General features: G+C 48.9%; 1 protein-coding gene across 3 annotated transcripts in view; it reads right to left on the bottom strand.

The window, feature by feature from the left end:
• The window catches only part of UNC45B (unc-45 myosin chaperone B), a 29,016-nt gene extending 2,249 nt beyond the window's left edge, over positions 1 to 26,767 (bottom strand). The window contains exons 1-18 of one of the 3 annotated variants that reach the window (XM_029212049.1): positions 26,600 to 26,767; positions 25,977 to 26,013; positions 24,597 to 24,772; positions 23,005 to 23,094; positions 20,375 to 20,542; positions 19,620 to 19,788; positions 16,289 to 16,459; positions 13,632 to 13,803; positions 10,129 to 10,429; positions 9,122 to 9,216; positions 8,828 to 8,975; positions 7,954 to 8,094; positions 6,503 to 6,630; positions 5,517 to 5,583; positions 4,548 to 4,661; positions 4,073 to 4,188; positions 3,140 to 3,257; positions 640 to 795 (exon numbers count right to left, since the gene is read on the bottom strand). In XM_029212049.1, the coding sequence (XP_029067882.1) occupies positions 640 to 795; positions 3,140 to 3,257; positions 4,073 to 4,188; positions 4,548 to 4,661; positions 5,517 to 5,583; positions 6,503 to 6,630; positions 7,954 to 8,094; positions 8,828 to 8,975; positions 9,122 to 9,216; positions 10,129 to 10,429; positions 13,632 to 13,803; positions 16,289 to 16,459; positions 19,620 to 19,788; positions 20,375 to 20,542; positions 23,005 to 23,094; positions 24,597 to 24,772; positions 25,977 to 26,013; positions 26,600 to 26,767 (2,535 nt within the window). The remainder of the gene's footprint in view (positions 1 to 639; positions 796 to 3,139; positions 3,258 to 4,072; positions 4,189 to 4,547; positions 4,662 to 5,516; positions 5,584 to 6,502; positions 6,631 to 7,953; positions 8,095 to 8,827; positions 8,976 to 9,121; positions 9,217 to 10,128; positions 10,430 to 13,631; positions 13,804 to 16,288; positions 16,460 to 19,619; positions 19,789 to 20,374; positions 20,543 to 23,004; positions 23,095 to 24,596; positions 24,773 to 25,976; positions 26,014 to 26,599) is intronic. The other 2 variants (XM_029212050.1, XM_029212051.1) reach the window with 2 other exon arrangements.
• Between the last annotated feature and the right edge of the window lie 432 nt (positions 26,768 to 27,199).

Genomic DNA, 27,199 nt, shown 5'->3' with positions numbered 1-27,199 from the left:
CACACACACACACACACACACACACACACACACACACACACACACACCTGCCTTAAGCTGGCTATCTAAAAGAGCCTGCCTGTAAAGCAGACTTGCTTTAATACATTTGAATTGAGATGTTTACATTTTTTTTGAGATGTTTACATTTTTCACCATCAGTGAATATGATGCCCACAAACTAAGTTCAGTTTGGTGAAATAAGGAAAATTTCATTTTGCATCCCCTTGTTTGCGGCTATGTCAATATCACTCTCATTACACCTGCTGAGATGGCCACAGTCCCACAAAGGGTCTGGTCATCACGTGAACTTAAGAGAATCTGCTGCCTCTTTGTCAAACTGTGGATGGTAACCCAACCACATCCATTCTTCTCTTGGGGAGCTCAGGGGCTCCACAGCAATAGTTAGTGCTATTGTTATTATTGTCATTATTCTTAAGTAATGACTTATAAGCACCACCAAAGTGAGTTAGCACACTTAGGGAGTCCAAATAATGAGTGTAGGGGGTCGAATCATATAGATTCTCCTCCCTTTAGGTGGTAGGAACAGATACAGGGGCTGGCCTCCCCCCAGAAGATCATACAGGGCAGTGTGGTCTGGGGGTGGGGGGACTCCCCAGAGTCCCTAGGGCCCACTCTCACCACTTGAGTCATCTTGAAGCACAGTTTCTTATGTGCTGCTGTCAGCATGGCCAGGGCCCCCGCAGCCGCATTCTGCACCTTGTCATCATCCTCCCCGCAGAGCAGCACCACCAGCTTCAGCCGGTCATTCCCATCAGCCAGGAACCTCTCCTGTACCTATGGGAGGCGGGTACACGGCTCAGAGAAAAATGCCTGGAGAGGGAAAGATGCATCTGGAGCCAAATTCTCTGACCCAAGATCCCTCAGAGCTTTTCTTTGAGCATCTCACCCATGACACCTCCTCCTCCAGGAAGTCTTCTCTGACTAGTTAGATGAAAGTGCTACAGACTCCTCCAGCTAAAAGGTTAAAGAGAATAAGGGGTTCCTTGTATAGCATTCGCTGTTGCCTCTGTTCGCATTCAGCTCTCCACCTCTGGGGAAAGGGCAGGCACAGACTCCTGAAGGGTAGATGTTGCCTGAAGAGCCATGTTTCACTTCCCTTTGGGGAAGCCTGGGCTGTTTCTTCCACAACAGATGGGCCTTCAGTGTCTGCCATTAAATGACTTTGCAGTCCCTGAAGGCACAGAGGCTTGGCAAGAGCAGCAGACAGTTGGGTAGTTTACATGGTACTCAGGAGCTGCTGTACCATTCACCAGGTGAGGGATGAGGCTTCCCAAGCACCCAAAAGCCAGGAGAAGAGCCTCCTGGGGCCCAGGGCCCTGACATGTCTGAAAGCACACTGACCCCCCCTCCCCCCCGCACCCCTCTGCTCTATAGTAAAATCTGATTGGTTAAATTTAAGGGCATTTTGTTGGGTGAGGTGTCCTAGAAGGGGAACGCCAAGAGGGGTCAAAGGTCACAGCTGCCCAGGTTATAAACCTCTACCTACAACTCCCTGAAGCTGGAGCAGTGGTCCTCAGAGGTAAGAGTATAGTGAAAGCGCAGTGCCCTCATGGGGCACAGGTGTGACTGGAAAGCAGCTGCCCCAAAAGGACTGCATTCCCCATCTCTTGCACTAAATATGGCCATGACCTCATTCTCATTACAGAACATGAATGGATGTAATGTGTGTCACTTCCAGGCCACCATGGTGGAGCGCTACAGGGGTCTCTCCTGTGGTCTGTCTCCCCATTCCCCATCTGAATGGAGACCACTCTCAAGGTGGCAGAGGGAGACAGTTCTTTTTTTTTGGGGGGGGTATAGTTATTGATGATTGAAGATGCCTGCATCCCTAAGTCATTGCTTGGAAGCGAGCCACCTGATCCTAATGTGAGCAAGAAATGATGTGAGCAAGAAATGAACTTCTGTCCTGTTGGGACCACTGTTCATTTTGATTCGGGTTGTTGTGGCCGCTGGTGCTCCCCATCCCCTCCACTGTCTTTGGATACACTCTCTTCTCCCACGTGGCTGCCAGGCCCCCAGCCCAGCCTCAGGCCAGCTCCCTGGTGGACTGTGGTAGCTTTATTTCTTTTGATTTTAAAAGGCTTTCATGGATCAGGTTTTCCTGCTGTAACAGTGAGAACATCCAAGACTTGAGTTAAGAACTGAGGGGCAACGGAGTGGGTCTCACACTCGGCCACTAGCCCTGGTTGTCATGTTAATAAAGGGCCTCAGATTTCAACCCTGTTGTTACCTCTGTTGAGGTTCTAACTACAGGCACAGCAGTGCTCTGCCAGGATGGAAAGAAGGAAACATTCATTTATCATATGGTGATAATTTATCCCAGTACCAGACCATGAAGCCATTGATGTGTTCTGAATTCATTTTATTTTTACAAATCCTATAATTATTCTGTGATGAACACAGTTATAGTGCATTGCAGTTTCTGTGGAAACAGTGATCATTCATTAAATGTTAACATTTAACATATTCTAAAATCGTTTGTAACTGTTTTTGCATTTCTTCATTTTTTTATATATGTGGAGCTTCAACAGATGCAAGTGGTCTAGCCTCTCTTGACCTCTAAGAGGCCCTGGCCTCCTATATTTTTTGCTATGAGATTATTTAGTAAATAACTTGGGGAAATGGGACTTCTACACCATCCAGCCCAAGCTTTGGGGTCAAAGCCACAGCTAGGGATGATATTACTTTGTGTATTCTCCTTTGTCTCCTTTGTGCATTATATTCCTCCCGGGGTCCTTATAGGGAGGGAGGCTGTCATCTAGGAAAGATTGAGGGATTCCTGGGTTCTTTGACAAAATGTTGCCTTAAGGGCTTCCCTGGTGGCGCAGTGGTTGAGAGTCCGCCTGCCGATGCGGGCGACATGGGTTCGTGCCCCGGTCCGGGAAGATCCCACATGCCATGGAGCAGCTGGGCCTGTGAGCCATGGCCACTGAGCCTGTGCGTCCAGAGCCTGTGCTCCACAACAGGAGAGGCCACAACAGTGAGAGGCCCGCGCACCGCAAAAAAAAAAAAAAAATGTTGCCTTAATACCACTGTAACAGCCCCCAATCTAGCGCCAGGCCCTGACCTGTGGCCCGACTCTCCATGCCTTGATCACTCGCATCTGGAGCCCCCTCACCTCCTTGTTCACCACCATGTTGCACATGCATTCTGTGGCTGCCTGCCGCAGCTGGTCATGGTTCTCAAACATGTAGTTCTCAATATCCGGCAAGGCCTTCTCCTTAAAGATCTTCTGCCTAGGGTTTGAGGGGTGGAAGAAGAGAGGCTGCTGAGTCCTCTGTGATGAGCATTTGGGGTTTTGGCCACCCAAGGGCCATTCCACATCCTCAGCCAGCATGGTTTAGATGGCAGTAATCCCACCCCCAGCTCCAGGAGGGGCGTCCAATGACATAGCACAGCATCCTGGCCATAGCAACAGGGTCTGGGATGAACATGTCACCCAGCCGGAGATTCTCTTGTATTTTTGCTGGGGAATGTCTTTCTCTCTCCTGCTGGAGATGAAGCCAAGAAGATGTGAAGTCTGGAGCAACCCTCATGTGATCATGAGAGAGGGGAAGAGCCTGTCTGAAAATTAAGACAATACAGACAGAAGAGGTGGAGAGGTGTAGGATCTAGGACAGCTTTGTAACCCCTGCATCAAGCCGCACCTGAATCTGGTTTATCCCAGATGAGTCATTAATGACCTGAGTCACTAAATTCCCTTTATGCTTAAACCAATTGGAGTTGAGTTTTCTGCCACTTGCAATCAAAAGAATTTCAACCCAATCCCACCATCCCCCTGCTTCTGGGGATGGGTGGGGACACTTTATCCCCACCCATCCACCTGATATCTTTTCTACTACTTCAGAAGGAAATGCCTTTCCAGTCTCCTTTGGCTTTGCACATTCACTGTGGTCTTTCCAAGTGCTAGTTCAAATCTTTCCCACGGTCGTTTCTACCCACTGCCTTCGAGCCTGTCCTCAGAGAAGAGCACACATGGTACCTGTGACATTTCCACCAACACTTCATGGGACACCTCTCTCCACCCCTGCTCCCTCTACGCCCCACTCACCGGAGTTTGTCACTCCGCTCAGACAGGTTGGTGAGGCCTAGGAGAGCCTCATAGTTCTGGAGCCCATCCCTCTGTGTGTTGAGGAGACTCACAAGGGGCCGCACTACCTCGTACACCTGTGGGGGGAGGCGTCAAGGAGTGGTCAGGTGGAGACCATGTCCCCCCAGTCATTTACAGGTGCCCAGCTCTAGAATTTCCAATGCACGTGCCCACCCATTGTCTGATTCAATCTTCACAATGATCCTGAGGGGCGGGATTATTTCCTTTACTTCGTAGGTGAGATAACTGAGTTTCCAAGGGGACGGCCTTATTCGTCAGAGGTAGAGCCAGGCCTGGGATCCACGCACCTCCAATTCATGGCCCTCTTTGTGACAGCACCACGCCCCCTCCCAGGCCAGGGGTAGGGTGGCAAGGGGAAAGGCCCCTGGGAGCAGACTCCTCCCATCACTGCCACCCTACTGCCCCCATCACCCACCCGCTCCCCAGGGAAGGCGATGTCCGGATTGGAGACTGCAGCGATCTTCGCTAGAGCATGGGCTGCCTTCACCTTGCCCACGTCTGTGCCCTCCAAAGCCAGGGGAATCAGGGCCTGCAAGAAAGGGCACAGTCACCCCTCGGTCACAAATATACAGAGGCCTCTCTCCCCAGCGTCCCTCTCCAACTGCTGTCCCATCAGAAGTTCAGGAAGACTGTAATAGAGTCAACTCTTGAGCATCATGGAAAACAGTTAAATTCTTAATCACGGATTCACTCCCCTTGGTTCCCAGCACACATGGAGATCTTCGCCTGCCCTCTTCCCCACCCATCCATACGTTCATGTGGCTTTTGGAAAAATAAATCAATCATTTTTTACTTTCTGACTAAGTCAAACCTAATCATAATAGCGGCCATTCACTGAGCACCTCCTATGAGCCAACACTTAAGTGTATTTTCTCTAATCCTTGTGACATTCTGCAAAGTGAGTGTGTGATGTTCTCCCTTGTTTTACAGACGAGGAAACTGTGACTCAGGGAGATTAAGTAATTTGCCCGAAGTTGCACAGCTAAAAAGGGGACAAGCAAGGACTCGATGACAAGCCTTCTATAGCAAAGCCCACGGTCTCTATCTGCACCAGGGTTCCTTCCAGTAACAAGGAGGATAAATGGGATCCCACAGTAAATCCCATGACACTTCATAGACTTAGGCACTGACAGCACAGATACCTTAATGACTGTATTCCAGAGGTCGGGTTGGGGCAGGGGGTGCATTATTCTTGGGCCAGGCAAAGAACGTGCACACACACATACACAAATGAAGAGACACAGAGACACACACAGACACACATAGACACATATACCCATACAGAGAGACACACACACAGACCTACACACACGTACACAAGTGTGCTTCTCCCCAGTGAAGCACCTTCTAGGATGGCAAGGACCCCTTAGCCCACCCAATGTACCTTGCCACCACCTTGAGCCACGATGGTACCTCGGTCCTTTGGGTTGTCACACAGTGCCAGGAATACCCTGGAGAGCAAGGATAAAGGACATTCAGTGCATGAGCACACGCTTCCCAGGCATCAGCAGGCCTAGTGAAACTCTGGGAAATGCTGCCAGTGAGCACGTGCCCCAGAACTAACCTTGGGAAGATACTGCCATGGACATAAGTGGCTGGGGAGGAAGTGAGGCCAGATGTAGCTGCAAACATCGGCCCCATCCCTGTTTAGGGAGATACCAAATGGCACCCTGCTGCCCACCATCCAGGAGAAACTCTTCCACATGGAAGCACCCCAGGACCACCATGTTCTGGCCCTTGCCGTCCTCTCTGGTCTTATCTAGCACCACTCTCTCCTGTGCACTCCATGCTCCAGACGTATCCCTGGAGAACCCCGTCCTCATTCACTCATTCTCCCTCCATCCTCAGGGTCTTTGCATACGCTATTCCCTCTGCCTGGAACCCTTCCTTCTGCTGCATTTGAGTGGCTCCTTTTTTTCCTTCAGGGTTCCCCTGAGTTGTTACATCTTCCAGGAGGCTCTAGCTGCCTACCCACCTACCCTCCAGTCTGGCCAGTTGGGTGCCACTGCTTGTGCTCCAGCCAGCCCTCTGTATGTCCCCCATCATGGCACCTGCCGTGTTGTGTGGTAACTGAGCCTGTGTGCCTCCCATCAGGCTGCACAGAAACTGTGCCTTTCATCTTTGGCATTTCAGGGCCTGGGAACCAGGTCACCAGAATGGACAGTGACCTCTTTCCTCACAATGCAAAGTTGCCCCTGTGATGACCTGCCCGCCATGTCACTTTTCAGTGTTGATCCCCATCAGCCTCCTCTTCAGGCCCCTAATGGCTCATTCCCTCATTTACTCCCCACCCCCACCATCTCTATCTCCCCACCCAGCCTCCTGCCTCCAGGCCCCTCAGACCCCAGCCCTGAACTGCTGCAGCCGCACCTGGCCAGCAACTCTTTGGTCTGGTCAGTGAGGATGGCATTGTCTGCTTTCACCATGCAGGCCAGCACTGAGATGACGCCGGCCTTCAGAAGCCGCTTCACCCGCATGTCCACAAAGTCCTTCTTGTCCTGGGGAGATGAAAAGATGGCAAGGAAATCAATCCCGAAAGAGAAGGAAGATCATCCAAAACCCTAGATGACCTAGATGTTACTTTCTTGCAGAAGGCTGGCTTTCTTCTTACCTCTGGGTAAACAGAGGTGGGAGGGGAGAGAGAACAGATAAAGCTGACCTAACAGTGGATTGGGTCAGCCCCAGGGTTGAATAGTCTCTACAGATAATCCTCAGGGTGGCTGGGAAGAGGCAATCTCTAGAAGCCACATTAGAACTTCATGGCGGCAGAACATGCTATACACCCTTGCCTGCGTGAAATCCTATGCAGCTTTAAAAAATGATTCAGAGAACGACATAGCAGTGTGGAAAACATCTAAAGTATTTTCCCCAAATTGGGTACAAAATAATAACTACATTCTGATTATAACTATTTTTATTATTTTTTCTTTTTTAATTAATTAATTTATTTATTTGGCTGCGCTGGGTCTTAGTTGAGCCACGTAGCATGCGAACTCTTAGTTGCAACATGTGGGATCTAGTTCCAGGACCAGGGGTCGGACCCGGGTCCCCTGCATTGGGAGCACAGAGTCTTAGCCACTGGACCACCAGGGAGGTCCCCTGATTATAACTATTTTTTTTTTTAAACGCACAGAAATAACGAGTCTCTGGTAGGTGATATAATACACCAAAATAGTGCTCAGAGGAAGATGATGTAATTGCAAGTAGCTATTTTCTTTACTGTCACATTTGTGTTTGTTTTGCAACATGGTTATATTACTTTGGTCATTTTTTTAAAAATCTAAATGTTTTATTGGCTGGAAATACAATGCATATATATTCATATACAAACCACATACAAAGTATGCCGTTGCGTGCAGTGAATCATTGTGGGGAGGGTCCCAAAGGGATTTGTGACACCTGGGCTGCGCCTGATCCCCCGTTCCTCCGCTTCTCATTATTCGTACTTAGCACCCATATCCCCAAATCCAGATATCCAAGAAAATAAAATTTGTATAAATGTGGAAGACATGAAATACAACTAACTGTCAGATGTCCATGAAATCAACAACATAAATTGGAAGACGTTCATCCTGGCTCCATTTGGTTTCTCCGAGTGTAAATCGTCGATTCCTCCTCCCCCTCCACAGAACATTAACACTAAGAAAAACACAAGTGCCACCTAGTGGGAGAAACTGACCATGATCCTTTTCAATTTCTCTGCCTCTTCCACCGAATCCTCCCAGACACACAGGCACGGCGCCTGAACATCATTAACTGTCCTTCCCACCTCTCTGGCGGTCCGGTGGTACAGCTCCCCTCCAGGCCATCCCCTTCCCCACCTTGGGATGCTCCTCGGGCACGTGCTGCTTGGAGAACTTGGCCAGCTGCACCAGCTCTGGGATGACTTCATTGACGTCGTAGCTGTTGGTACAGTTCACCAGGGTGGTGGCCACCGAGTACAGGATGGTCTTGTCAGGGGTCTGGAGGCAGGAGGTGGGGGATAGGAGGGGACAGGCAGCAAGGAAACCTGAGAACAAACCACTGCCTCCAAGAGGCTCCCTCACAGGCAGGCTGGTTTGGGAGGAGCGTGGCTGGCGTGGCCCCGAGGGAGAGGAACCAGCTCTGCTCACACAGGCTCTGCTCCCCTCAGCAGCACCCCAGAGCACCAACGGGAGTCCTCTCAGTACACTTTTTGCTTTGTGCCCCTTTCAAAAGCCCAGTCCCATAGGCTTTCCATCAGACCGCGGTGGGATAGGGTGGGAGCTGGACACCCTTTGGTGGAAACTCCCTCCCACACTTCCACCCTTTAGTGGCGGCAAAGAACGGGGGGAGTGGGGCGCGGGGGGAGGTGGCCCAGCAGAGGAGGAAGGGCATCTGGGAGGGACTGGGAAGGAGGGAGGGGCCCAGAAGAGGCCAGGTACAGCCCCTCGGTCCCTCAAAAACCTCAACTCCCTGGGGGGGGGAGGGGGGTCTCAGGAAAAAAATACCCTCATCTTATTCATCCTCCCACTGCCTGGAAGGCATGAAGAGTTGTGAGCCCATTTTACAGTCATGAAAGATGAGGGCCAGACAGAGGGAAATGACCAACCCAGGTTTACAGGAAGAGTAGGGGGTAGAGTCAGGATGAGGACTGGGGAATCTAATTTCCCACGCTCAGCGGACAGCCCCGTGAGCCTGAATCCAGCAGATCCTGAGGCCAGAGGCCAGGGCCACACTCGCCTTGGCCAGCTCCAACATGGCCTGCAGGGCAGGGATGTCCTGAACAAAGTCATCCTTCACGTCGGCGTCCAGCGTGAGGTAGGCCAGGCCCTCCGCTGCCCATCGCCGGGTCCGGGTGTCTGTGGACGTGTTGCACAGCCATCTGGGGGAGGGGAGGAAAGGGTGCTGGGACTGGGGCAAGAGTGAAACAATTCAGGGAAGCAGGTGGGCGGATTTTTAGGATCTGGCATCCACTAGGGCACATCCCTGAGAGGAGATGGTGGGCTTGAGGAAATAGGACCCCCTTACTTGTGGCACTGTTTGGCCAGCTTCTCTGTCGACCCTTCTGCAAACTGCCTGAGACCATAGTCTGTGCCGCCAGCAGAGCCAAGTTTACAGAGTCCCTGGGGAGAAGGGGAGATGTGTAGGATCAGAGACACCAAGGCCTGGGGACGAGGCCTTGCTCACACGGGTCCCTGTGGCTGGAACACTTTGCCCCTTTTCTTTGTCCTGGATAAACCTGTCTACATCCTACAGAACTAAGGGCAGGCGTCACCTTTCTGAGATGCCTTCCCTGAGGCTTCCAGGTTAGGGTAGATGCCCACAAAGCTGGAGGTCTTCAACTTACCCTTTTCCCCCACCATTTTGCCCACGTAGATGTTTTGTGTTTGTCATTTTGAAAAATCAGCACAGGATAATACTAACCATATCTGTAACCACAACGATAAAACTTATGGCACAAAAACTGGCTGTGAAATCATATTTTTGTTGGGGGGCAGATTCAGCTGTGCAGATTTTTACCCAGGAAAAATTGGACTCTTGCTAGGAAAAAAAAATGTCTTCCATAAGAGAAAACTCACAATGACAGAAGCTAAAATTAGTTTTTTTTTAATTGATATGAACCAAAAAAAAAACCCCACAAACAAACAGATCAGTGACTCAAATCTTCACTGTAATTGCCATCAAGAAAAAGGAAGTTACTTCTATAAAATGAAAATGGAAACAATGTGCTATATAGAAACCGATTAAGGAAACAAACTGAGTTTTTGGAGTTTGCACTGAAACTACTTGGTGGACAAAAGCTCATCAGTGTTTGTCGTTCAAAAGCATCGAGGAGATCATTGTTAGGGTTACATGGCAGGGTCCCCCATCCTGAATCCACGTTCTCACAGCCTCCTGCTTATCACCCCGATCTGCAGGGGCCTGTGGGTGGACCTGGGTGCTTAGGGCGTGGTCTCCTCAAGGACAGGGACCACGTCTCATTCATTCCGGTGTCCCTGATGCCCGGCACAGTGTCTGGTACCCAGCGCACTCACCACCAGTGTGCGGATCTTGATCTTCTCGTTTTTGGTGGTCTTGTAGATCTCTTTGAGCAGTGACACGCCGTTGGTGATGATGAATGTGGCACGGCTGAGCTTGGTGGAGGCATGGATGAGGGCCTCCACGGCCACCAGCTGGTCCGCTTCACGCTCTGAGCCGCACAGAGCCACCATCATCTCCATAACTCCTTTCAGTCCCAGCAGCTGATTGCCCAGGTCAAAGGGGCCCTGCAGGATCCCTGACACCGTCTGGATGGCAATCACATTCTTGTCCATGTCCTGGGGGTCAAACTTGCCCCTAAAACAGAGGGCCAGCGTGGTCAAGAGAACTGGCCAAGGGGAATGGGAGGAGTGTGAGATTTGGGGACAGACAGATTTGGTTTTGCATCCTAGATCCACCACTCATGTGCTGTGTAACCTGGGGCAATTCACTGAACCTCTCTGAGCCTCAGCTTCTTGATCTGGAAACTGAGGATAGCACTACTACTTCTCAGAGTTACGATGGGGATAAATGAAGTAATAGATGTGTTCCTCAAGAAGCACACTCAGATGGGGACTGACACTCAGGAAGTTTATTTGGGAGAGCTCTTGGGATCAACACCTGTTGGGAAAGGGAAGAAATCAGGCCTGGATGGAGGGAGGCACTGGACTGAGATGCGGTCGTGACAAAGCCTCAGCTTGCAAAGAGTTCCAGAGCCGAGACACCCTTCAAAGTTGTTCCAAGTTGGGGTGAGGGACAAGTCTTTGGATGCTGGCTGCCCTGAGAAGGGTGAACAGCTGTCCTCAGCCAAGGCAAGTCCCCAAAAAGAGGTGACAGGTGAGAGCTGTCAGCCAACAGGCTTCCCAGAAGCTGGGGTGTCTGGTGGGACAGGACAGCAGCCACCACAGCACAATAGGGCTACCCTGATGCCTGCCGCACGACCTGACTCTGCCATGTAGCTGAGTCATGATGTAACCTGAGCCAGTCAGTCCCCTGTCTGGTCCAGTCCCTTCCCCTAACGAGTCGGCGGTGAGGGGTAGACTAGAAGAGCCAGAAGTTTCTGCCTTCCTTTCAAAATCTACTATCATCTACTCTACGGAAGGATCTCTGTATGAGGACGTCAGAGGTGACACACCTTCTGATCCTTCCGTGATCTGCCCAGGTTGATTTGATGTGGGGAATCAGGGCAGATGTGCACAGTGCAAATGCAGATGTGTGTAAATGAAAGAAGAGAGCAGGGCTTCCCTGGTGGCGCAGTAGTTAAGAATCCGCCTGCCAGTGCAGGGGACAGGGGTTCGAGCCCTGGCCCGAGAAGATCCTACATGCCACAGAGCAACTAAGCCCGTGCATCACAGCTGCTGAGCCTGTGCTCTAGAACCCACGAGCCACAGCTACTGAGCCTGCGTGCCACAACTACTGCAGCCCGCGTGCCTAGAGCCCAACTACTGAAGCCCGCGTGCCTAGAGCCCGTGCTCTGCAACGAGAGAAGCCACCGCAATGAGAAGCCCACACACTGCAACACACTGCCCGCACACCACAATGAGAAGCCCGCACACTGCTCGCCGCAACTAGAGAAAGCCCACGTGTAGCAACGAAGACCCAATGCATCCAAAAATAAAATAAATTAAAAAAAAAAAAAAGCTAAGGAAAATATAAAAAAAAAAAAAAAAGAAGACAGCATGGAGCAAGAGTCAGAGACCTGGGCTCTGGTCCCACATCTGCCTCTGGCTGGGTAACTGGGCAAGTCCCTCTGGGGGAGAGGGATCAGCCTTGGGAGCTCCGGGCGCCCCTCCAGCTCTGAGAATCCGTGTCCTGTGCCTCATCTTCTTCCCACTCGGTGCCAGGGAACCAGCCTTGCATAATTAGTTGGGGTCTGCCCTTTAAACTGGTTCCTTATGCCAGCTGGTGCCTGAACCTCCACCCAGCCCCTGGCCCTGATGAAGCACCTCCCTGGAGGGGGGAGGGGAGTGGCAGCCTCAGGCACCATTTGTTGAAGGCGGTGACCCTACCCACTCAGTGTCAGGTGACCTCAGAGGCAGCATGTACAGGCTGACCAGGAGGGGGCCTCGTTCAAACGGGGACTGGCTGGGAGATAGTTACCGGATGCTGAAGCTGAGGTCGAAAAAAACCGGAGAAGCCCTGAGGAGCTTTAAGTGACACAAAGTCGGGATCAGGAGAAGCTATAGGATGGAGCCAACTTCGCTGGGACCCAAATCCAGGAAGCTGAGAACAGTTTTTACATTTTAAAGGTTTTTTTAAAAAAAAAATTGTGATAGAGACCTACGTGTCCCACAAAACCTAAACGTACTCTCTGGCCCTTTACAGGAAAAGTTTGCCAACCCGTGGAATAGAGAAAGGAAAGCAGAGTGAAGGCAGGGTCTTCACCCTCCCAAGATTCACCTGGTGCTTTTTAAACATGCAGCTTCCTGAGCCACAACCCAGACTACTGGGTCATGGGGTGGGGGGGGCGGTCCCAGAAATCTGAATAGTTTCCAAGTATGAGGATCATTGGAATAAAGGAGGGGGAAAGCCAGCTACCATGAGGAGAGATCCACATGGGGAGGAACCGTGGCCTACCACCAAGAGCCAGCACCAACGTGCCAGCCACTTGAGCACGCCATCTTGGAAGCAGATCTTCCAGCCCCAATCCAGCCTTTGGATGACGGCAGCCCAGACCAACATGTGACTGTCATTTGTAAGCCCCAAAGCCATAACTACCCAGCTGACTCTTGGCCACACTGCTGTCCTATTGTGAGATAACACATGATACTTCTTGTTTTAAGCTGCTAAATTTGGGGGTAATGTGTTACACAGCCATCAATGACTAATACAGAGCCTGACGGAAACGGAGCAGGACCCTATGGTCCTTCCCCCACCATGTCTTCCGCCTGCCTTTTGTCTGTGGAAAACGTTTAGCCAAACAAGTTTAATCAGAGAAGTGAGAAAAGGCAGAAACAGAGGAAAGCAGTCAAAGGAGACCAAATAAAAATAGTCATTAGGCGAAGTCCAGGGCCTTTGGTTCCCCTCAAGGGCTATAGATAATATTCTGAGCCGTATCCTGTTAGCTGTCTTATAGATACTGAAACCTTCACCAGGTGGAAGAAGTTAACTACATGATGACCAGGCTGTAGCCGTGACATAAGCTGCCACAGTTCTGAGAACTGGCCTCAAAGAAATGGGAACAAACTGACCCTGAAACTAAAGACTAACTGTACCTAAAACAATCAAGATGATACTGATCCGACCACTGCATGACTAATTTCAAGATGACTGTCAGAGCTGACTGTGCTGTTTCTGCCTGTAGCCCCCTCCCTCTGTCTATGAAAGCTCTTGCCCCCTGATTGTCTGGTGGGGTGGTGGGGGGAGTCAGCCTTTGGACAGGCGTCTGCCCTCCTCCCACCCCCAGGTTTCCAGCCTCCGAAATAAAGCAAACTTTTCCTTTCCACCAGCCTTGCATCTTTACTGGCTTTAGAGCAACCAGTCCTACACCTGCAGTTACTCGACCCTCCAGGAAACTCACGTGATGTACTCCTCGCAGATCTTGCGGAAGTGATCACGCTCCGGGTCACAGCGCAGGTCGTCATAGAGCTTGTTGATGAGGATAGAGGCCAGCATTCGGGTGTTGTCAGTCAGGGGCAAGCAGGACGGCAGATCTGGAACCTGCCCCACTACCTTCAGGATCTTCCTCAGGCCTGCAAGACAGACAGCAGCAAGTGTAAGATGCTTGCTGGGCTCTGTCCTCACAAACGCTCCTTCTCGCTCAGTCCTGTTTTATCACCAGAGCTCTTTAGGCAGCATGTAGCTTATCCAACGTGAAGGGCACTGGGATGGGGCCAAGAGAGCCAGGTTCTACCCCTGACTCTGCCCCTGCCTGAGCAATTAGCCTCCCGCTATGGGCTTCTGTTTTCAGCATTTACAAAGTCAGGACTATTTGATCTCAGAGGACTCTACCAGTGCTAACATTCTGTGGGTTGATGTATAATCTTCCTCAAATACTATTTTATGCTCTCTTTTCCCCAGGCTTCAGTTTCTTTTTTTGTAAAATGGGTACAATACTACCTTCCTCATAGAGTTTGAGGATTCAGTGAGATAATGTATGGAAACTGCCTAGTGCCATTCCAGGCACATCATGACACTCAATAAATATTTATTATTTGTTTAGTAAATATAACATTTACTATTTATGGTTATTATCCCTTCTCTTCTCTTCTGTTGAAGAAACTTCAATGGCTTCCTATTACCTACCAGGCTAATTCAACCATTAAGTATTGGTTGAATAAATGAATGAATAAGTGAACGAATAAACAACCACCTTTTAGGTACTGGCTACCAAAATAAAAGACAATCCTGACATCAAAAAGCTCACAATACAGGGAAGGGAAGACAGATGTATAAAGGTTACAATAAGGTGTAAATAAGGACAGAACAGTGACACCGCAAATGGTGTAATTCACTCCAACAAAGCAAGAGTTTCAAGTTATTTTGAGCACTTACTATGTGCCAAGAGCTTTCTATACATTATCTCATTTAATCCTAACATTGACCCTACTGGTTAGTATGAATCATTATCGCCATCGATCAGAGCAGAAAACCAAGACATGGAGAAGCCAAGTAACTTGCCCAGGATCACATAACTGGCAAGTGACATAGCAGCAACCCTCTCCCAGCAATGTCTGATTTCAAAGCCCACGATGTTAACTGTTACACTACACTGCTGCGGGGACAATAGCTTGATTTCAGAGCCAGGTTGTAGAGGTTGGCTAGGAGCTGGTCAGACCTTGGGTGGGACAGGTAAACGGGAGGGGAAACATCCTAGGTAAACACTGGGAGGCATGAAACTCTGGATGTGGCAGGGAATTAAAAGTGCTTGGCATGTATATGCATAGCCGATTCATTTTGCTGTACAGCAGAAACTAACACAACATTGTAAAGCAACTATATTCCAATAAAAATTAATTTTAAAAATGTAAAGATCGAAAATAAAAGTGCCTGGCAGTAAATTTTGTGCTGTGTATTTTAACACACACACAAAAGCACTGGGAGGGCTGGAGAGTCATTGGAAGGGGCCTGATGAACCAACGCAAAGCCCCCAGCCTGGCTGTCAAAGGCCTTCATCAAATGCACCTGCTCTACCTCCCCAGCCTCACCCCCTACCCTTCCCTTCCACTCTGCCCTTGCCTTGAGCATCTCATTCTCTTTTGCTAGAACACTCTGGACCTCCTCCTTGTCCATGTCTGCCCCTCCCTGAACCCAAAAACTTACTTCAGGCTTGACATCCTGGTGGTTCCCCTACCCTGCCTGGTGGCTCCCCTACCCAAGTCTTCAGCCCAGTTTTCAGATACTGCTCCCCATCCCACCCCCATCCTATAAACCGTGTGGTTGGGCCTAAATCCTAGCGCAGAGAAAAGTCGATTGTCAATGCCCAGGCTTTGTAATACGTGCAGAGAAGACCAGACTGGGATGGGGGGGAGGGTGTTGAGAGGGGGAGGGTTAAAGCACTAGAGTAATTTGTTCAAGTCTAAGCACTTACACATGAACTTTGCTGAGATCTGTGAAAACCAAACAGGGGAAGTGCTGTATCAAAAGAGAATAAAGGTAAAGTTGCTGTAAGCTGACTTGAACCTTTTAGAACAAGGTCTGGTCTATATGTCATTATACCTGTGGGAGAATTTATCACAGCAGATCATAAAGCCACAGGTATGATTCTTGAACAGTTGAACAAGGTGATTTAGGAGAGGGGTGATGCCCTGGAGCTGACAAATTTAGTGACTATCTCCTGGCACATTGTTACTGGACTTTGTATAACGTACACAGGTGCCATTTCTCCCTCTGGAAGGCCTGTATTTTGCCATCCTGAGACTTCAGGAACGTTACCCCTTGTTGGTGGAGTCTTGTTTGGGTTTTTTTGGCACTTGCCTCGCTTGTCAGGAAACTCCACCCAGATGTTTTTGAGTGTGTTCTGGGTGTGTGCAGGCCCTGAATTCAGAGCCTGGACCTATGCCTTCACTAGCCCACTGGTGGATCCTAATATGCTAATGACTTTTCCTGGCTTTTCAGTTGGAAATGAAGACTTCTCCCAGACAAGAGCTGCACCCCTTCCACCTTCTGCTGGTTGTCGGGTACCCTGGTGCCCACTGGAAAGGCTGGCATGAGCCCCAGACCCTCCCACCTCCTCACCGTTATCCACCACATAGATGGTGCGTGAGTTGTCGTGAATGGCGAGGTCCTTCCTGGGGACGTTCTTATTGAGCAGGTTCAGGGCCTGATCCCTGCCCTGGCCAGACACCTTCTTACTGACCAGCATGTCAAGCAGGTGGTTGTTGATCTGCTTCAGGTCCTTCTTGGTGTCTGAGGAAGGAGAGGACAGGGGTAAATAGAGAGGACCAGGGTGTCTCAGGTATATAGGACCAGGGATGGCAGAGGCTTCTGGAAGGACTCTGGAAATATTGAATCCACTGCTTCCCAGATTTTGGAATTTCCCAGGAGAGTATAGTATCTCACTCCAAAAAAGGGAGGGAGATCTCTAGACAACACCCCCAAGGGGTCCTCCAGCCACTCTGAACACCGACTTCTATGGCAGCCCATTCCATTCTTGAACAGTCTGGTTCTTAGAAAGTTCTTCATTCCCAGGCAACGATGGGCAGGGATCCAAAGGTGCTTCGTGCAGTTTTTAATACACTGATTTAATAAACTGTTTTCCAGAAAGGAAATTGACACTCCTTTATAGACATTTTACTCCCTGCAGATTCAGACATGCTGGGAGCCTGAAATTCAAGCATTTGCCTGGGATGCCAGGTCTTCCCTGCCCACTGGGGATCGTAAAGGCAAATGCCTCCTCCTGCTTTTGTGGTCTGAACTCTCTGGAACTTGGAGACTTTTGTCCTCATTCTAGATTGTAGCCCAAAGGCAAGCAGGCAGGCAGGTAGAAAAGGAAAGATCTCCAAGCCATGTTATATAAATAAATGATGAAGGAATGGGGCTATCTAACTGGTGAAGGAAAGACACAAATGTACATGATAGCTTGTCTTCAGATAAAAGTATGTCATGAGCATGAGATAGCAGACTTATTCTGTGAGGTTCCACAGGGCAGAACTGGGACCAGAAGTGAGTGGGATTACAAGGGGACAGATTTGAAATCAATATATGGAAGAATTATTCAGCAGAGATGTCCAACAGCTCACTCCCTCCGGAGGAAGTCGTGGCCCCCAATGAACCACACCTCTCAGTATTCATTCTCTTGGGGAGTCCCCTCCCACACTGGCCCTGGATTGCTCACGTGACCTTACGGCACACTCAGAGGCTTAAAAAGCACTTACACATTGGGGCTTGTCCATTCAAAATGCAGCCACCATGTTACATAGAGACCCAAGCTGCCCACCAGAGAGGCTACAAGGAGTAAAACCAAGATACCCTGGCCAGCATCTCCAGTTAACCACCAGCCATCCGAGTGAAGCCATGTTGGACCCTCCAATAATTCTAGTGCAGAAAAGGATCCTTACCATAGTAAGTCAGAACCACATCAAGAATTCAAGACTCCAAGCAGGTTAATTACTAGTACACAAAGAGCTCTTAGGAATCAATAGGAAAAACACTGATACTCCAACAGAGGAAATAGATAACAACATGAACAAACCATTTGAAGACAAAGAAATCCAAATGGCTAATAAGGATAAGGAAAAATAATGTCTAATTTGTAAATTTTAAAAATTCAAACAGATAATTATTACCTACTGAATAGGAAAATATCTTTAAGAATGATAGTATTTGAATCTGGTGAGAATGATTTGAGGCTGGAACTCTTATCATCACTTGGTGAGAGTAAAAACTGATGCACCCTCTCAAAAGGATTTCGAAAGTAAGGTAGTGAAAGACCTTTAGTTATGTTCATAGCATTTAACTTAGTACTCCCATTTCTAGGAATTTGTTCCAAGAAAATAATTACAAATGCAAATATAGGTTTATGTTAAGAATAGCTACTGAAGTGTTTTTTATAAGTATGAAATTAAAGGCAATCTAAATCTCCAACAATATAGAGCTGATTGATGAGTTATGATATATCCATACAATGGCATATAATGAAATTATTTAAGATCAAGCTTTCTATGAGTGAACCTGCCTCTGTGACCTTCCCAGCCAGAGCAGGAAGTTGTAAAATGATGTCTAGGACCTGGATATACAGGAAGAAGCCTGAGTTTGTATGTGCATATATGCAGGAATGAGACAAATGTTAAATTAATAATTATTCAAGTAAAAGGAATCCTCTTTAAGAATATTAAACGGTATGCAATAGTAATATAATGCTCAGAAAGGAGAAAAACACAAAAATATCCATAGCTGAATCCCAACTTTGTTAAATAGATATTTATATGGAGGGATAGAAGAAAGACTGGAACGGGGACTTCCCTTCCCTGGTGGCGCAGTGGTTAAGAATCTGCCTGCCAATGCAGGGGACGCGGGTTCGATCCCTGGTCCGGGCAGATCCCACATGCCGCGGAGCAACTAAGCCCGTGCACCACAACTACTGAGCCTGTGCTCTAGAGCCCGTGAGCCACAACTACTGAAGCCCGCGTGCCTAGAGCCCGTGCTCCGCAACAAGAGAAGCCACCGTAATGAGAAGCCCACGCACCGCAATGAAGAGTAGCCCCCGCTCGCAGAAACTAGAGAAAGCCCTCGCGAAGCAAAGACCCAACGCAGGCCCAGAAAATAATTAATTAATTAATTTAAAAATAAATAAAATACTGTATAGAAAAAAGAAAAAAGACTGGAAGGATACACATGGCAGTGATAGTAGTGGTTATTTGGAGGGGTGATTACAGGCTGTTGGGATTTTTTTCATCTTTACATATTTCTAAAATTTTCCACATTTCTCCATAAGCCCCTGTTACTTATAAAAATTGTTGTAAAACATGCATAAAATAAAATTTACCATTTTAACCATTTTAAAGTATGCAGTTCAGTGGCATTAAGCACATAAACACCATTGTGCAACCAGCACCACAATCCATCCACAGAACTTTTTTCACCTTGCAAAACTGAAACTCTATCCCATCAAACAATTCCTTATTTCCTCCTCCCCCGCCCCTGGCAACCATCATTCTACTTTCTGTTTCTATGAGTTTGACTGTTTTTGAAATCACATATACATGGAATCATACAGTATTTGTCTTGTTGTGACTGGCTTATTTCACTTAACATAATGTCCTTGAGGTTTCTCCATATTGTAGCATGTGTCAGAATTTCCTGCCTTTTTAAGGCCAAACAATACTCCACTGTATAGATGGACACCACATTTTGTTTCTCCATTCATCCGTCGATAGACACTTGGGATGCTTCCACCTTTTAGCTGTTGTAAATTATGCGGCTGTGCCTCTGTTACTTTTATCATCAGAAAATAAATGTAAAAATATAACCAGGCCACCTCCACATGCACGGAACGCCCAGTCTAAGGTGGTAACTGACACTTCCTTGCCTCCACCCCCTTGAACCAAGGCTGAAAACTGTTTCCTACCCAGAACCAGGGCCTCTTCCTTCCCTCGATGCTCTCGCTTGTCCTCCCCAGACAGAGCGTCGATGATGGCCTGGAGCAGGTTGCAGACGGTCAGAGGCAGCTCTTCATTCTCCACGGCCATGAGGCTGCAGATTCGGTCTATCCGGACTGCGTGGAGAATCGCTGTGGCCTAGACGCCCCCAGCAAGGAGCACAGTCAGCTGTCTGCCCTCCCCTTCCAGCTGCCATGCAGGTTAGGGAGTGGGTGATAGCTGCCCCGTGCAGGAGGGACAGAAGATCAGGCAGCCAATGCCTCATGGGACCCGTGGCCTGGGAAGGCCCTCGACACAAGCCATGCCCCTTTCCAGAGGTGTAAAGCTGCTCCATCCAATACAGTAGCCACTCGCCACAGGGGAGGCATTGAACACGTGTAATGCAGCGAGTTCACATTGAGATGTGCTTGTGAGGTAAAATGCACACTGGGTTTTGAAGAGTTAATATGAAAAACTGTAAACTATCATAACCTTTGCATTCAGCTCTTCCGCATAAACCACTTTCAAGAAACTTATCTTTGTTTAGTCAGACCCATTCCCAGCTCAAAGAAAAAATAACAGGATCAATCTCTGTTGAATCTGGGGCCATACAACCAAGGTTGAGGGGAGACACTTTAGACGTTGTATCAGGGTCTATCCATGCCAACCACGCCCTGCCCACAGGTCAATGCCAGGTCCTCAGACCGGCAGCCCTCCGTGCCATGAACCCTGGCCCTGCCCTCACCCTAGCTCGGTGGCCACTACACATGCCCGACAGGGTCCGTACTGCAGCCAACATCAACTCAGGCCTCTTAGTGTCCAAAAGCTGCCGCAACAGGGCCACACCGTTGTTCTGGAAGATCCTCTCGGCCCCTGCTTCCTCACGGCTGAGAACAATGAGGTTGTTGGCCGCCTGAAGGAGGGAGGAAACAATGAAGGTCATGAGGGAAGACTGGCTGCAGAGGCCTTGGCCATGAGCCAAGTGCAGGGGCTGGTGCAAGGACTAGGTCGTCAAAACATCTTTATATTCTTTTGCCCTATAATCCTACTCATGGGAACATAGCCCAAGAATATAATTCAAAACAAGAAACAGAGTAACTTACAATAAAGACCAACTGGATGAAATATGTTGCAGCCATTAAAGTCATAAATGAAAAGACTCAGAAGAAGCTTGGAGAAAACATTGGTAAGCAGAAACAGAATCACAGGTTCACTCTGATTGCACTTATGGTAAAATAAACCTGTGTATATATGCTTGTGGATAAGGACTTTAAAAAGGTAGGGAAATGTTAAATTAATTAAACAAGGAGGTGGCTTCAATGCCTAAGCAACTAAGTAAGCAAACCCAAACCACACTTGGCTGTACAGCAGAAATTAACACAACATTGCAAATCAACTATATTTCAATTTAAAAAAGCACAAAACAAAGCAAAACCTAACCCTGTATTGCCTCAAGTTTAAGAAATCGAACCTTAAGGATGACCAGTCACAAACAGCTAACGAGCCTTTCCCAAATAATGCAGCTGCTTCAGCTATAGCCAGTCAAATAATTCCCTTGTTTTGCTTCCACCTCTTTTCTATAAACGTCTTTTTCCTAGCTCCTGTCAGTGGAGTACCCCAACCACTTCTGTTTTCGCGCTGCCCAATTCAAACAGATTTTGCTCAAATAAATTCTTAGAATTTTTATATGTCTCAGTTTATCTTCTAACAGAAGTGAAGTGATTTCACAGGGGAAATTATTTTTCCATGAAAAATGTTCTTCGGGGCTTCCCTAGTGGCGCAGTGGTTGAGAGTCCGCCTGCCGATGCAGGGGACACGGGTTCATGCCCAGCCCAGGAGGATCCCACATGCTGCGAGAGGCCACAGCAGTGAGAGGCCCACGTACTGAAAAAAAAAACAAAAAAATGTTCTTCGAATATGGTTTTGGCATTGTTTGTTCGTTTATCTGTTTAGGGAGATCTGAAGTTGCAGGGGGTTCTCAGGAAGGTTGAAGGTTGTGGGCAGAGAGAGCACAAGATGGGATTTGAAAGCCCTGGGTTTGAGTGCTGATTCTGCCACATGCTAGCTGTGTGACCTTGGGCAAGTCATAGCACCTCTCTGGGCCCCAGATTCCTGTCTGTAAAAATAGACAGTTGAGCTGGGTTTTCAAGTGTCTTCCTACCCTAAAGCCTTCCTCCTTGAGGATATATATACAGTCATCCCTCAGTAACCGCAGGGGATTTTTTCCAGGACCCCCACGGATAACAAAATCCACATATGCTCAAGTCCCTTATATAAAATGGCATAGTACAGTCGGCCCTCCTTAACCACAGGCAACCAACTGAGGATCGAAATTCCTTAAAAGGCCCCAGATCTGGAGAGGAGGCCTTGAACAGGCCCTGAGACCCTGGAGTTGGGCAAAGAACTCATGAGGCAGGAAAAGGAGGAGGTAGACAAATAGGTAGGGAGGCTGATTAGAGAATCCCAGGCAAGCATGAGCTGAACCATCATCGCTTTGTCAGTCAAGGGCTTTGTACTTCTCGAACTACTTTCATCTATAACAACTCAAGTCCTCATAAGAGTTTGCTATAAAAGATAGCTGCATATTATGTGGACTTATTGACCATTAAACTAACAAAAATTCCCCAGGTATTGTCTGCCAAGTTCTTATAAATATTCAGATATTCTTTTTTTTTCCTCTGAAGGACTAGAAACATTTTATTTTTAAAAATTTATCTAATTAATTAATTTATTTGGTTGCACCAGGTCTTAGTTGAGGCACATGGGCTCCTTAGTTGTGGCATGTGAACTCTTTTAGTTGTGGCACGCACGTGGGATCTAGTTCCCTGTCCAGGGATTGAAGCCGGGCACCTTGCATTGGGAGCACAGTCTTAACCACTGGACCACTAGGGAAGTCCCTAGGAACATTTTAAAAATGCAGCAAATTTGGCTAAGAGGATGGTATTCTGAATAAAGATTTTCATATTTCAGAATGACTTGTTGCAATGATTTGAAATGGAATAAAACGTTATTTTAATGTGTCATTGTTTCTCAGGGCCAAAAGTAGGGTGAGGCAAGAAAGACACCTTGGGTGCAAAATTTACGGGGCACCAAAAACCTCTGTAATCAAGATAAATGCAATGCATTTAATAAATTTAATAAATTTGTATGTAATAAAGTTTAATAAATTTGTAAATGCAATGCATTTAATTAATTTGTATTTAATGCAATGTTTTAAAATATCAAAATCAATTTTGTTTAGTTTCTCCAAGGAGCGTCCTCCCTGGCCTGCAACCTGTCGGCGACGTTACCGCCCAGACACAGGAGCAGAGTCTGCAGTGGAAGTGCAGTTACCTGGCAGGTCCCAAGAGCACCCGCTGCCGGCCCAGCACCCACCTTCTCCAGCTTATCAGCTTTACTGTTTCCATCCAGGAGAATCTCAAACATCTTCTGTACCCTCGAGTCTGTGGAGAACTGCACACGGAGCTGAGGAGAGAGGAGGGAGTGGGGAAGAAGGCAGGCAGGGGTCCCCGTCATTCCAGTTGGCTCCACATAAAGTTCATCTCAATTAATAGCTTCCTGTCTCCCTCCATCATTCATTCATTCAACAAACATTTACTGAACAACTACTACGAGTCAGACACTGTATAGAATGGAGAACAAAGTCAAGTCCTTGCCCCACAAAGCTGACAGTCTGGTTATATTCGCCATCCCATTTGGTCTTGACAAGTCTTGGAAGGCAAAGGATCATCACCCCAGTTTTGAAGTCTAGTAAACAATTAGCTATTAGACATTTTAATATGGGCTAAAGGGCTTCCCTGGTGGCGCAATGGTTAAGAATCCGCCTGCCAATGCAGGGGACACGGGGGTCAAGCCCTGGTCCAGGAAGATCCCACATGGCGCGGATCAACTAAGCCCGTGCGCCACAACTACTGAGCCTGCGCTCTAGAGCCCGTGAGCCACAACTGCTGAAACCCGTGCACCTAGAGCCCATGCTCCGCAACAAGAGAAGCCACCGCAGTGAGAAGCCCGCGCACTGCAATGAAGAGTAGCCCCTGCTCGCCGCAACAAGAGAAAGCCCGCGTGCAGCAACAAAGACCCAACGCAGCCAAAAATAAATAAATAAAATAAATTAAAAAATATATATATGGGCTAAAACAGAAATATATCTCCAGGATCGGAAACCTGAAGCTGTTTCTAAGTACCTTTTCAAGCAAATTAAAACCGTTACTTTTGAATGTCTCATCCCTCACTCTCCCAACCCCAGTGCTCTGAAGCTTTCATAAAGCGACCTAACCGATCCATCATCCCCCATCTTGCCAGCTCCGCCTGCACCTCCCACTGCTTTTTTCTGCTGGTCTACAGTGCCACCTATTTCCATCACTCCTTAGTCTGTATTTTCTCAGCCCTTGAGTCTGCACTCTGGACAGTACGACGTGGTCCCACCATGGGACTGCCCCAGGCACAAAGAAGTTACTGTGTCTTGGAGCAAGGAGCTGTGTGATCAGTTACCTTCCTGCTCTTACAGTGGGGAAAGCAACACCCCAAGGGGTCCCTCAGAAAATCGGTAGCTAAGCCAGTATTAGGGTGCAGGATTCCTCATCTCTGGTCCAAGTTCTCCCGACCCCACTACACTTTCCTAGAAAAGATTCCCTGTTCCTACTGGTTCCTGGCTGTCCTCCATTCCCCAGCAATGCCCTTCCCCCAGGTCCTAGGTTTCTCCTGGCTGCCTTTGTCCCCCCAGAGAGGAAGATCATGGTGCAGACATACTGAGTTGCAGTTTTTTAAAAAGCCTCCATCTGGAATTTAAAAGACTGATGTTCTAGTCCTGGCTGGCTTGCACCCTCGAACAAGCATCGCGGCATCTCTGATCACTCATCCAAGGGTGTGGAGGTAGGCCAGCCCTGCCTGATGTCCCGCTCCCCTAACTGGTCCCTACTAGGAATGGGGAGAGGCAGCCAAGGCTTATGTGCAGGGGTCTGGCTCACCTTCTCCTGGATGCTGGTGTTGAGCCTCCTCAGCGTCTCCTGGAAGTTCTGGTTCCGTGGCTCCAGGGTGGCACAGCATTGCACATCCTTGAAGGCCTGGGCCAACTTCCCCAGGTGCTCCAGTGCCTGGCATCGCCGATACAGAGCCTTGATGTCCGAGGAGTTGATGTCGATGGCTAGCAAGGGGGACAGGCAAGGCCTCAGGAGGCCGGACTACAGACCACCTTCCCCTCCCCCACCGCTGCCCCCAACTGCAGGGCTTCTGTGCCTTCCTTGGAGAGTATGCATCCATGTAGACTATCTGGTCCAAGGCTCCCCTTTGTTAGGGAGGCGGTAAGAATTACAGTCTCAGGGTTGGAAGGGAGCTTAAGGGTCATCTTGTCTAATTCCTGACTCTCCAGTCTCGGCTCAGTGATTCTTGCCAAAGGCTCATCCAGCTGGTGCTTGCATACCTCCAGCAGTCCGGGAGCTCCTTCCTTCTCAAGGCAGACAGCTCCTTTGGAGAGCCCTTCCCTCCTCCCACCTGAAACATATCTTCCTGTAACTTTGCCCTTTTGTCTTGAGTCTAGCCCTGGAACACGTGAGATGAAATCCAATCCTTCTTCCTTGTGACAGCCTTTTATGTATTTGAAGGCAGCTCCCTGTCCTACCTGGGAGTTCCTTCTCTGAGCTAAATATTGCCACTTCCCTGCTCTTCACAGGACGTGTTTCCATTCCCCTTTCCAGCTGGGTCCCTCCCTTCTGAGCTCACTCCAGACTATCTCTGTTTCTCCTAAAAGAAAGTGACCAAATCAAACCCCAACACGGACCTATGCAGAGGAGAATCCCCTTCATTCTGCATATTATAGCCCTAAAAATGCAGCCAGGAGAAGTGTTCCCATTTTGATTGTGCTCTTAAGCCTAAGTTCTCTCAGAAGTTGAGGCACTCCACGGCCAGCGTTGACATATGTTTATTCCTCCTAGTGTCTGTGGAATGAAATAGTGCCTCCGTCTTCCCCTCAGGAAGCCCGGTCCCCACAGAGTGGACCAGGCTGATGCCCTGGTTATGGGAACCAGCCCTCTCCCCCCGCCATCCCATATGAACATATCCAAACTTCCAACAAACTGGCTGTGTCCTTACCGTGACAAAAGGATTTCTGGAAGCAACCTTCTAAGCAAAGAAGCTGCCCCAGCATATTTAACATGTAAAAACGTGACTTAGGGATGGCTTTTCTGGAGCTCTCCTTTCACATAAGGATGGTACATCTGAAGCCCCACCTATAATGCCCAGGATGGCGTTTATACAATCGGTCATCCCTGCGAGTGTCGAGAGCATCTTAGACTAAACAGGGATGCAGAAGGGGAGGGAAGGAGGGCAAGGCCCGAGTGAGGGGGGCTCACCTCTCGAGGCATCTGAAGCTGCCTGAACATAGCTCTCCTGAGAAACGGGGAAGGAGGAAACTTGGTTAATGTGGGCCCGACACAGTGACAGCCAGAGAGGGTCCCCGAGGCGAGGAGAGAGAGCTCGCTGGCAGCTGCCACTGTCAGAGGCCAGGGGAGCGCCCCTCACTGGGTGTGGAAAAGTGGACAAGCGTTGGCATCAGGCAAACTCAGGTTTGAACCCAGCTCTGCTACTAACTACCTGGAGATCTTGGGGAAGTTACTGAGCCCTCCTCTGAGTCTTGAGTTTGTTATCTGCGATATGGGCATGGAAGCAGCAGCGACCTCATGGTCTGCGGTTGAAATGCCACGAAATAACCTATGAAAGGCCCCTGTCATGATGCCACTTCCCATGAGTCTGCTTCCCGCGGGATGAGAACTATCTCCATGGATGAATTTCTGTCTCCCAGAGGACTGGGTCAGGCAATGGGTACCAGAAAGCAGTGGGAGGCACCCTTCTCCAACCTGAGGGGTCCAGTGAGAGGGCTGGGTTGATAGGTGTGCCCGTCAGGATGAGGGGGCTGCCTCCACACCCCTGCATCCTAGCCCTGGCCCTCAGCTCCCTGCCCCTCTTCATCCCAGACCGTTTTCAGGCCACAGGCTGCCCGGTTCCGATAGAGCGTGGCCAGGAGGGCCTTATCCTTGGTCAGCTTCAGGGCTTGGCTATAGCTCTTTGCTGCGGCCTTGTAGTCCTGGCGCTGGAAATGCCGGTTGCCCTCCTCCTTCAGCTGCACTGCTTCTGCTTCGGCCATCTGCAGGGACAGGATGAGCTCCGTCTGGCCGGCCCCTCCCTCCAGACCCGGGGCTGGGCTCCTGGCCTGAGGTCTGGAGCACCAGGTGCCCCATCGACCAGGATGGGAGGTGAGGATGCTGCCTGCAACAGACCCACCCGGAGCACCCGTGAATCCTTTGCCCAGAAGGACATCACAGCATTTGCTCGGAGTGTGGCCCGAGATGAGAGGGGTCTCAGAGACCCTGTTCCTAGGGAACTCTGCTCAATATTATGTAACAACCTAAATGGGAAAAGAATCTGAAAAAGAATAGATACATGTATATGCAGAACTGAATCACTTTGCTGTACACCTGAAGCTAAGGCAACATCGTTAACCAACTCTACTCCAATATAAAATTAAAAAAAAAAAATCCCTGTTCCCCCCTCTCTCTCCCTCCCAGCTAGACACACC

The sequence above is a fragment of the Monodon monoceros genome, unplaced genomic scaffold (genome assembly GCF_005190385.1).
Source record: "Monodon monoceros isolate NGI ecotype Baffin Bay Population unplaced genomic scaffold, NGI_Narwhal_1 Super_Scaffold_9, whole genome shotgun sequence".
In the NCBI taxonomy this organism is placed as follows: domain Eukaryota; kingdom Metazoa; phylum Chordata; class Mammalia; order Artiodactyla; family Monodontidae; genus Monodon; species Monodon monoceros.
This window is presented reverse-complemented; position numbering and strand designations above follow the sequence as displayed.